We start from the raw sequence: 12,085 nt of genomic DNA on the forward strand, positions 1-12,085 counted from the left end.
ACTTTCAAGTCCTCTGATCTTATAAATAGCTAATGTGATTGTGCAGAAGTGAACAATTTTGTTGTGTATCTCTTTATAATAGGCATATTGATCATTTTGAATTGAGACAGCCTCCTGGTATAATGGACTAAACAAAATAAAGGGTCAGATGCATTTCTTGTGATGTGGTTTTTCACATTTGATGTGAGCAAGAGGGAAATTCATGCAACAGCGGAAAGGCTGAATCAGATAAGGACATGGATTTTAAATGACAAAGAAATTAGTTTCCTGGGTCCTTTGAGCGATTTTCTTTTGAACCCTGTGGAGCCACACTGAAAGTTTCAGTTAATGTGAAGCTGTTATCAACTAAAGTAATCAAATACCAGGATGTATCTCAAAGATTTTTTTCTCTAAAATCAAAACAACTTTTCTAACCTCATATAGGTCAGTAATGGTTTGAAAAATTTCACCTCTATACATTGGCTGGCTTTTCTCTACCTTGTTCATTTGCTGCTGAAACCCCCATCCAGGCCTTTGTTAGTGCTAGACCTAATTATAGTCCTCAGCCTCTATCTTTTGCAAATGTTTATATCTTAACTCATAGCAAGTCAAGTGCACCCATCCTGTGTTTGCTGACTTAAATTGGCTCACAGTTAAGCAATGCTTTGAGTTTAAAACTCTTATCCTTTTTTCAAATATTTTTCCCTGCACTATCTCTGTAACCTGCTCCAAGCCTCCAATGGTATGAGTTAACAGTGTTCTTCTACTTCTGAGCTCTTGTTTATCCCCGAGTGAGTTACTCATTGTTGGTGGCTGTGCCTTTGGCTGTCAAGATTCAGTGCTACCAGATAATGAATTCCTGGGTTTGGACCCAACATCACGTAAGGTTATAATTTTCCAAGTCAGATGCTGTGTCTTGGAAGGGAGCTTGCAGGGACTGGTGTTCTCAGGAACCGTGACCTTCTCCTTCTAGGTGGTTAAGATCATATGTTTGGGCAATGATACTAGAGTAGCTTCATGGCCTCCTCTTTTGCCATGATGTGGCCACTCTCAGAGTGGAGGAGAAATACCTCATATTCTGTTTAGGTAGCCTCCAACCTGATGGTATGAGCATTACTTGATCCAAGGTGGCGGCGCAACGCAGCTTGCAGCGGCCACTCCGGAATTGACTATCTGTTATTTGTGAAGTGGGGTGCCGTGCGCAATCATAATCGATTGAACATGGACGTGGAAGCACGGAGAAACATTGGGAAATTCCAGGAAGACCTTCTTCGTTGCTGTTGCTGCTGTGAGGTCCGGGACTCTGCTGGGAAGAACAGGCCCCCAGTCCTCGGGGTCGCTTTGCCGATGGCCATCGGCGGGGCTGTCTTAGTACACTCGGCAGAGGATGGAGCTCGCAGAAGCTGTGCCGGAGGGGATGGTCGTCGGCTCGGAGGTTCGACGGACTCAGGTAGCTTTCGGTGTGTGCTGCGTCTGTGAGGCTGGTTTCTTCGGAGCTTCCATTGTGTGCTGCGTCTGTGAGGCTGAGTCAGGGGGCACCTTGAAATCCATAGCGGGGGTATTCCCTTCTGCTGCCGGTGTGGGATGGCGAGTCTGTCGGGACCCTGGGGACTTGTGGAAACTGTGGTGACTTCTTTTGAACTTACAGTCCTTTAACATCTTGGACTATTTTTACTGTGCCCATAGTCTTTTTTTTTATCAATTATGCTATTGTTTGCACTGTTGTAACTATATGTTGTAACTATGTGGTTTTGTGCTGGTCTTGTAGCTTTAGTTTTTGGTCTTGTTTTGTCTGCTGGATTTGGAGCTCCTTTCTGGGGAATGCGCTAGACGGTAGTGCAATATTAATACGCAGCAGCCTCTCCGGACTCTGGATTGGGGATTGCCAAACATTACGTGGATTTTCTGGTGTAGTCTGTTTTGTCATATGCTTTTGTGATATCATTCTGGGGGAACGTTGTCTCATTTTTTAACTGCATTGCATTTGTGGTTTCTAAATGACAATAAACTGAATCTGAATCTGAATCTGAATTTATTTCTCCTTCCAGAAAAAGAAAAAAATCCCTCCACTTTCTCTCTTCTATTCCAAACTCTGGCCTCTTTCTTCTTCTCTTCACCTGCCTATCACCTTCCCCTGGTGTCCCTCCTCTCCTATCAAATACTTTCTTCTCCAGTCCTTTACTTTTCCCACCCACTTGGCTCCACCTACCACCCTCTAGCTGGTCCTCCTTCAACTCCTCCCACCTTTTAATTCTGGCATCTTCCCCCTACTTTTCCAGTCCTGAAGAAGGGTCTTGGCCTGAAACAGCAACAGATTTTTTTTCATTTCCATCAGTGTTGTCTCACCTGCTGAGTTTCTCCAGAAAGTGTGTACTGCTCTGGGTGAGTAACTACCTTGCATTGTGCGATAGTTACATTGCAGCAACAGTGTTTTGATGGTGAAGGGAGTGAATAATCAATAGTCAAGTAAGCTGCTTAAAAAAAGGAAAGATATTTAATGATGAGAGAAAGTTGAGGGACATTTATTCTAGTTCAAATTTATTGTTATCTGACTGCACATACAACCAAATGAAACAAACGTGCCTCCGGACCAAGGTGCAACCTCAAAACATAAACCACACACAGCAAGTAAAACAAGATATTGCCACAAATAAGTTAATACAATATACTTTAAAGTGCATGTAGTGTGCAGCACAGGTAAACAGTAAACAGCTCACTGTCCTAGTGATGAAACCTCGGTGGTGGCAGGGTATTCATTAGTCTCACAGCCTGAGGGAAGAGGCTGTTATCCAATCTGGCAGTCCTGGTCCTGATGCCCCAGTACCTCCTTCCTGTTGGTAGAGGGTTAAAGAGATAGTTGAATGGGTGGTTGGGATCCTCAACATTGCTTCAGGCCCTTGGTACTCGATGCGGCCACTGATGAGGAGGTGTTGTGGGTACAGGTTAGATCGTCCATTATGTGCACACAGAGAAACTTTCTGCTCTTCACTTTGATGTGCAACGGACAATGATTGATCTGTGCCTTCCTGAAATCCACAATCATCTCTTTTGTCTTGTCCATGCTGAGACTCAGGTTGTACTCACACCATTTCGCAAGCCTCCCTACCTCCTCTCTGCATACCAACACGTTTTTGCTGATGAGGCCAACCACTGTTGTATCATTAGCAAACTTAATGATGTAGTTTGATCGGGATCTGGCAGTGTGAACGGCCCTGGTGGGTACCAGCGCTCAGCATGATGAAGCTTGAGATGTTGCTGCTGACTCAGACTGACTGGGGTCTTTCTGTCAAGAAGTCCAAGATCAGATATAGAGAGGGATATTGAATCTCAGTGAGGACAGTCTACCCACCAGCCTCTGAGGGATGATCACGTAAAAGGCGAGCTGAAGTGGCGTATAAGGCATCATTTCTATGTGCGACGAGACAGAGTGGAGGGCAGAGGCTATGGCATCATCAGTGCACCAACGTAAGCAGTAGGTAAACTGAAAAGGGTCCAATGTAGCTAGAAAGTGGGAATTTATATGATCCATTACAACCTGCTTAAAGCATTTCATGATTGTTAAGGTTTGTGCCACTGGGCAGTAATTGTTTAGCCCAGTCACTCTCTTGGGCACTGGAATGATGTTGGTTTCTTTGGAGCTTGCAGAGACTCTAGCCTGTCGCAAAGAGATATTAAAGGTGTCTGCTTTGACCTCTGTCAGCTGGGCTGTACAATTCTTCAGCATCTGACCAGGTGTGGGTTTACCCTGGCTACAATCTTCCTCACCTTGACTGCAGTCGGACAGGGCGTCTGTTCCTGAGGGGGGAAGGGGGCTTTTCTCGATGTCACATCATTCATTGCATCAAATTGTGCATAGAAGGCATTCAGCTTATCAGGAAGAGAGGTGTTACCATTGTGGGAGCAAATATGGAATCTCTGTGAGTCTCAGAATTATTCTCTGTGTAGGAAATGTTACGACTAAGTTTGAGAAAAGTGGTAGTGGATGGATATTCAGTGTTTTTGTAAGAACTATTTGGATCATCTCTTCCTCACATCTTAATCTCCTGTCTAGCTTTACATCATCTACAAACTCAGATTCATTATGCTCAGTCTTGCAATACTAAGTCACTTTTATGATGAGTAAATAACCAAAGTTCACGTCCTAATTTTGTGCGGTTGGCACATTACTGAAGGCTTTTTGCATGTTCACTGGTTCCCCAGCATTTGAGTTCAGACAACTGACCTAGGGGAAACATTATCTCTGGATTGACCATGTCGAGCTCTGTAGGAATTTTGTATATTTCAGTGAGATCATCTCTCATTCTTCTGAACTACAGAAAGCTTAGGTCCAGGCTGCTTGATTCCTTTTTATAGTTCAATACCCCTCATTCCAGCAATCAAACTGGTGAACTACATTGCATTCCCTCTATCAGAAGTATACCCTTCCTTAGATAAGGAGACTAGACCTACACACATCATTCCGGATACAGGCTCATCAGGGTCCATACTATCACAGTAAGTTCTTTGTACCTCATTTCTTACTGTAACTATATTCTAATGTTTATTGTTATTCAGGCTTGTGTACGATTTCCAAACACTTACAGGACGCCTCTATTTGCATTCCATCTGGCTTGTCCTTGCCTATTCACTTAGCCTTTCTATGTCTCCTTGAAGCTTCTCTTCAATATCCTTACAATTCAGACTGTCACCTAGCTTTGCATCATCACTCAATTTGGATGCTCATAACTCAGCCTCTTCATTCAAACTTCTCTTTGGCTCTGTGGCAAATTTTATTGAAGGCTTTTTGGTGCTCTGGTTTCCCCCAATTTAGCATACAATGTGTTAGACACCTGACCCAGGGAAAGCTCAGTGTCCTCATCAAAATTAATTTTATACATAGTCAATGTTGATTTTTTTAAATATGTTCTTTTATGGGGTCTCTAATTGATTCCAACATTTTCTCTTCCACCAATGTCGGAACAATTTTCCCCTACCTCTATATCCATTCTCCATACCTTATTCAGTTGTGTGTGTAAACTTGCCACACGAATTTCTGTAGTTAAACTGAACTGGTCTAGCCTTATAAACACCATGGCTACCAGAGCAGGTCAAAGGCTAGGAATTCTGTGGCGGGTTACTCACCTCCTGACTCCCCAAAGCCTGTCCACCATCTGCAAGGCTCAGGTCAGGAGTGCAATGAATACTCGCCAATCGCCTGGATGAGTGCAACTCCATCAACACTCAAGAAGCTAGACAGCATCCAGAACAAGGCAGCCCACTTGATTGGTACCCCTTCCACAAGCATCCAATCCCTCCACCATCGATGAAAAGTGGCAGCAGTGTGTACTATCTATAAGATGCACTGAAACAACACACCAAAGTTCCTAAGGCAGCACTTTCCAGACCAAAACCATTACCATCTAGAAGGATGAGAACAGCAGATACCTGGGAACACCACCACGTGGAAATCCCCCTCCAGGTCACTCATCATCCTGATTTGGAAACATATCACTGTCGCTGGGTGAAAATCCTCCCTAACAGCACTGTGGGTGTACCTACACCTCACGGACTGCAGCGGTTCAAGAAGGCAGCTCATCACCACCTTCTCAAGGCCAACTAGGGTTGGCCAATAAATGCTGGCTTAGCTGACGATGCCCTCATCCTGTAAATGAATAAATAAAATAAATCCAGTGAGGCTCTCCAGAATGTAGGAAACTCCAGAGGACAATCACTATACCAACACTATATCCTGTTTTCTCAAAACCTTCGACTTCAGCCTATCAGGAGATTTATCGGCACTTAATCTCATTGATTTCTTCACTGCCACTTCCCTACTAATCCTAATTTCTTAAATTCATTTCTCAGGAAGAATTTAAATGGAACTTCCATTTGTGTTGTCAAGTAAGTGGAATAAGTTCCAGAATAGAATAGGTTTTATATGTCAATTGTGTTGTGTTTTTTTCCATCTTTGCCTTTTTTCATTTTACAGAAAAGTTATCTGAAGTTTCTTCAGTTCCACCATTTATGAATTAACAATTACCTTCTGCATTTTCTGTTAATGTTGGAGGGCATCAATTTCCTAATTATAAACTAATATTTTTGTTAGCAGAATGCATTATCGGGCAAATTTCCTGCTTATTGACGATGATGATAATTTTCAAAAATTAAATTTGATAAAATAATGTTTTATTGGTTGATGGATGAATGTCATTACAATAATCTCTTGCTTTGTGGTGCTCCACATGAGTCTGACTTTTCCACATTTCTTGTCTCTCCTGTCACACTACATTTTTGTTGTTTCTTTAAAAGCTTTCAGTCAAGGAGTGACATGTTCTCACCTTCACAAATGTACAGGGGAGATGACACCCTGCAGTTAATATTTTAAAGTTCTTATCCTTTCTGGATCTCCAGCTGTAACTTTTTATGGAAGGGCGCATATTTTTACGGATTAAATTAATGCATTTTCACAGGCTTGTTAAGATTAAGTAGGTACCCCTGCAATATTTCAATTGTGAATTTAGTTAGCGGAAATTGCCTAACTGTCGTGCATGTTTCTGTTATTTCACACCTATTCTTTAAGCCAGTTGCTAATGTCCGTGGAAGTGGGAGAAACATTAAGTGAGTTTCCTTCACAGCGGGGAGGGGGTGGGCACAGGGGAAAAGGTCTGTGAAATGCAGCATGGAAAAGGGCAAAAAGCTTCACAACTTCTTGTCACAATGTACCAGACTGCGGTCTGAATGGAGCTGTTACTTTTCACATCAATTCTTAGTACAGAGGCAAAACATTAGGTACAGTGCCTTGAAAATGTATACAGCCCCCGAACATTTGTTCACATAATTGAGTATTACAACCAAGGATTTTGATCAATTCAACTGGGAAATTTTATTTGTGAATCACATGCTCCCTTTTTCATAGTAGAGTCCAAAAAAAAAACAGGGAAATTTCTGAAGCATGTAAACAGTGACAGCAACAGCTAACAGTATTGTGAAGTACCCTACGCACCCTTCACACAAACTCTTCTCCCTCCTGCCATCTGGCAAAAGGTACCGCTCTCATGACCAGACTGTGCAACAGTTTCTTCCCCCAAGCCATCAGACTCCTCAATACCCAGAGTCCAGACTGACATCGGCATCATTTATTATTATATTGTAATCTGTCCTCTACTGTGACTTGTTTATTAATTATTGTATTGCCCTGCACTGTTTTGTGCACTTTATGTAGTCCTGTGCAGGTCTGTAGTCTAGTGCAGTTTTTATGTTGTTTTACGTAGTCTAGTGTAGCCTTGTGCTGTCTCACATAGTCTAGTGTAGATTTGTGTTGTTTCATGTAGCACCAGAGTCCTGGAGGAACGTTGTTTTGTTTTTACTGTGTACTGTACCAGCAGCTTATGGTCGAAATGACAATAAACTTGACTTGACGACTAAAAATTGAAATGTCAGCAGTTTAAAAGTATTCATCCTCCTTTGCTGAGTTGAACCACCTCTCGCAGCTATTACAGCCAGTAGTCTTTTTGGATAAGTCTCTACTAGCTTTGCACAATCTGATGGAGCAAGATGTGCCCATTCCCTCTTGCAAAATTGCCCAAGCTGTGCCAGGTTGCAGTATCTTCTGAGTGACACTATGCAAAGTCTTTACAGGTAAAGATATGCTTGTTTTTAGTAGCATGTATGGCATAAATAAGATATTACACATCTCATATTGTACATCAGCCAGGTAACAGCCTTCTTATTGGAGGTATGGAGGAGGAGGATCATGCTATGGTGTTGCTTTTCAGCAACAGAGTCTGGAAATCTAGCCAGGGTTGATAGGAAGATGAATGCTGCTAAATACAGAGAGATCCTGGATAAAACCCTGCTAGCCTCTGCTAGAAAGCTTAAACTGGAGATAAATACTTTTGAATTGCTGACATTTCAGTTGTGTTAGTTTTTCATGCTTTACAATTTCCCTTGCTTTGGGGCTGTACTGTGGGAAAAAAGGAGCACGTGATTCAGAAATAAAAACTCTCAGTTAAAATTATCAAAATCCCTGGTTGTAATACTCATTTATGTGAACAAAGGGTTGGGGGCTAAATACTTTTTCAAGGCACTGTAAAAATTACAGGTTGGCTCAGCCATAATACTGAAACCTGACCCGACCATGGCTAGTTAGAACCCCTCCCCAAGTACTTAGATTTTCCCATACCCGACCCAAGCTAGAGGCATTTCCAGAAAGAAATGACGCGCTGACTTGGATTAAGGAACAGTAAAAGTAAGCAAACTCTGCTGACCTGGATCAAGTATTAAACTGACCTGATCCAACCTAAATATTTCAGCGTATTATATCATGCATAGCTGTGTCCCCTTGGGCCCAGATTGGGTAGCTAAGCTGCACTAGCAACATCCTACGCAAGCGCTGTGCTAGAATGTAGACAAGTGTCACAATGTGTTCAAAGCTTAATCAGGAACATAGAATTTAAACTAAAGAAGATTTTAGGAGGAGGAAGGTTCAAAAACATAAAAGCAATTTGAGATAACCTAATGGTTGGTATCTACTCTAATGTCAAAGAGGTCCGTGAGCTTTTCACAGATGTAACAGTAGAAGAATTTAAGGATATGTTTGTTGGGTGGCAAGCTGGGAGGTTATCTTTGCTTTAATTAGGTGCAGTGAGCAACTCAAGGAGTGCAATCTAGATAGAGCCAAAAATTTTATGGATGGGTCAGGGTGAACCGCCTGAATGGGAGGAAGTACTTATTTATCCTGGGACTGCAATATAAAGTTGAAGTTAGGGAGTGAGTTAAGATCTGGATACAGAAGTATTGTGGTGACTGAAGGGCCTCTTGTAACTTGGAAACTGGAATTTACATGTGGCACAAGCGGAACTTTTCCAGGCATAGGAAAATGATCGGTGCATTTTGGTAGTGAGGGATGCAAGGAATTGGTTAGAGATGGGAAATGAAAGCACTGATTGCAAAAGGCAAAATGGCTTTATACATAATTTGCTCTAAGTGCCATTTAAAATGAAAAAGCCCAGAGTGCAAATGTCGACAAGGTGTAATATAAGAAATGTTGTTAGCAGCATTAATAGCTTTCAGTTTGAGGTTTGACCTGAGTAACTATGATGGATATTCATTTAGTTTAACAAAGCACCAGCTAAAAGTTGATTCCAAATTAATGTTCACAATGGAATATCTTCAATAAGCAACCTAATTAAATGGATTGCTGGATATCACTGGAAATAAAGATTTACCAAAATATTTTTAAAATATGAAGTCGTTGACTTGGTGTTTCCGATGGATTGCAGAGTTAATGCTGTATTCCACCCTGATTTAGAATGGGGACTTTTACACTATGATTACTTTATTGATTGTAAAATTAAACTTCGTGTTGCTCATGTCCTTCTGTTTTCTCTTCCGGTATTGCTGACTCATGATGGGCATGTTTTCTTCAGAAACCAAATACCCAAGTGGCCATACCTCATGCAATAGTGTGAGAAGTCTATTGATTACAAAGGTAACGTTGAGCTTTCCAGCAGATGTCACTGGCCACTGATCAAGAAGAAGAATCTTGCCTGTTTTTCTCTCCCTAGCTTTGGGCCATGGAGGCTCACTGTAAAGCCTCAGTAGTTTCTGTGGCTTAGATCAACAGATTTTCTCCACACCAAGAATTGAAACACGGCCTACTTTGTGTGCTCATCTACAACATATGAGGAGCTTCTAATATAATTTTGATGGAATATAAGGTTACTGAGCATGATACTTCAACTATTTGTACAGTATTATTAATTTTAAAAAGGAATTTTTTTGAATGCACTTGTAACTTAAATGAGAATCCTGCAGTCACTATGACCTTTGCTGAGGGAAGATTTGGTCAAGGGTATGCCGCTCAGAAATCTTCTGTTGAGGATTATTTTTGTTTATTGTTGCCTCTGACACCCTGTGCTTGGTGAAAAAGTATCCCCAGTTGTACTAGCTATCCCCTTTGTAACCTATAATTGTCATGGGGCATGATATAAGAGCTTTTAGTTGGTCAGCTTCCATGTGTGGCATTAGTTTCGGTAGCAGCTTTATATTGTGCAGGATTTAATCTCTTTCTAAAGCTTTCACCACTGTACACAGGGGGCTGACTCTTGAGTGTTTTTGCACTGATAGCTGAAATATCTTGCCGCTGTGGAGAAATAATGACAGCACAGGGCTTTGGGACCCTGAAAACTGAATAACCATGAAACAAGTTTAAGGGGATTGCTTGCAAAAGGAACAAAATAAATTAACCAGCAGCAAAGAAGTGGCATTTGCCTTTGAATCATCTCCTTAGTGGAAGCATTTTCACACTTCAGAGGGTGGCTGTGAACTACAGAACTGTGACTGATAGCTTGCAGGTTCACAGGCAATGCCACAACTGTCTAGGTCAGAGCTGTTTAAAATTTGGTCACTCTGCCCTGGCACACTAGGAAGCCCAAACGTATTCTCAAAACAAGGTCTTCGTTAATGTACCTGGTGGGTTATTCATTGCTAAGGGCAAGGGTTATACTACAGCAATTTATCAGTAGACATTAAGTTGTTCAGAATGCTATGAGGCTTATTTTCCCTCTGATGAGATTTTACACAAAAGAGCTCCTTTGTGACATATTAATGTTTTCATTAATAAGGCTCACTAACCAAATTCTCTCCTGAGTGTTAAAGACACAGTTACTTTCAACTCTTTGATGCAGAGCTAATTATTAGTGTAAATAGATGGGTAGTTATCAGGTATGCAAGCAGCATCAGTTTGTTTTTGATAATTATTTTTATTTTTTGCATATGGATATGATTCAGGAATCAATTATGTCTGTGAGTCAAAGCGACATGTAGATTTGTGGAAATTTAATGTCATCAGGAATGTGACTGTGGAGCTAATAAGGATAATTTGCAATTAGTCCAAGTTAGTTAATGTTTGTTTCCTGTTTACAGGACCCGGGATTTTCTGCATTTATTTTTGACAAGCTTCAAGTGCCTGACTCTTCAAAACGAAGTCGAAATGAAAGTGAGAGCAGATGTGAGATTTGTGCAACCCACCTAAATCAGCTGCGAAAGGAAGCCATTCAGATGGTCCATAATCTCGACCAGGAATCCAGCCAGGATATACCTGAGTTGCCACACTGTTCCAACGCAGTTTCTTCGAGCAATGCTTCCCAAAATGTGCTCACGCTTTCCTCACAAAGAGATTGGCCCTTTGTCAAAGGACAAATGAGCAGACAGCCTGTAAAGTCAGGAAATGTAATAAATGGCATGGAGAGACGGAAAGGTTCTGGCTGGTCTCAGGGTACGAGCAGCCTTTCAAACTCCAGTGTTCAAGTAACTGTTGGTTCCAGTGGTCTTAGCAGTGCTTTGAACTCGGTCACCATTCAGGCACAGCAGTACCTTGAGGGTATGTGGAGTATCTCCAGAGTTAACAACTTCCTTCCTCATGCCTATCTGGTAAGTAATTTGTTGTTTAATTCTGAAGAAAACAGTATCTGTAGATTTAAAACTTGTTAGTTCAAGGATCTAACATTTCCAAAAAGTAATCGGAAACAAATGAATACTTGCTTGATACTTTTCAATTTATTAAACTAAAACATATTCTGTATACCTCTCAACAGCCAGAGTTTGAGTTAGGGCAGGTGTGGAGAATGGAATAGGTATAGTGATGTCGAAGCGGATGTTATTTGTGCTAGAAAGATAAAGGGAGTAGAAACAGGCGCAGAATGGCCTAATTCTGTTCCTATGTTGTATGGTCTTATAGATTGGACTAGTTTAACAGAAGACAGTGGCTAGAGAGGGGTAGAACATAGAACATAGGACATAGAAGTCTACAGCATGTTACAGGCCCTTCGGCCCACAATGTCGTGCCAACCATGTAACCTACTCTAGGAACTGCTTAGAATTACCCTTCTGCATAGCCCTCTATTTTTCTAAGCTCCATGTACCTATCTGAGAGTCTCTTAAAAAGACCCTATTGTATCCACTTGCACCACCGTTGCCAGCAGTGCATTCCATGCACCCACCATTCTGTGTGAAAAACTTATCTCTGACATCCTCTCTGTACCTACTTCCAAGTACCTTAACACTATGCCCCCCTCCAAGTGTTCCACCCTAGGAAAAAGCCCTCTGGCCATCCACACGATCAATG

At 41.6% G+C, this 12,085-nt stretch overlaps 1 protein-coding gene across 1 annotated transcript in view; it reads left to right on the plus strand.

Moving 5' to 3' along the window:
- Nucleotides 1-12,085, plus strand: part of kif26ab (kinesin family member 26Ab) — a 190,454-nt gene that overhangs the window by 74,105 nt on the left and 104,264 nt on the right. The window contains exon 3 of the mRNA XM_073039773.1: nt 10,885-11,391. Coding sequence (XP_072895874.1) covers nt 10,885-11,391 — 507 coding nt within the window. The remainder of the gene's footprint in view (nt 1-10,884; nt 11,392-12,085) is intronic.

This window comes from Hemitrygon akajei, chromosome 3 (assembly GCF_048418815.1).
Source record: "Hemitrygon akajei chromosome 3, sHemAka1.3, whole genome shotgun sequence".
Taxonomy (NCBI): domain Eukaryota; kingdom Metazoa; phylum Chordata; class Chondrichthyes; order Myliobatiformes; family Dasyatidae; genus Hemitrygon; species Hemitrygon akajei.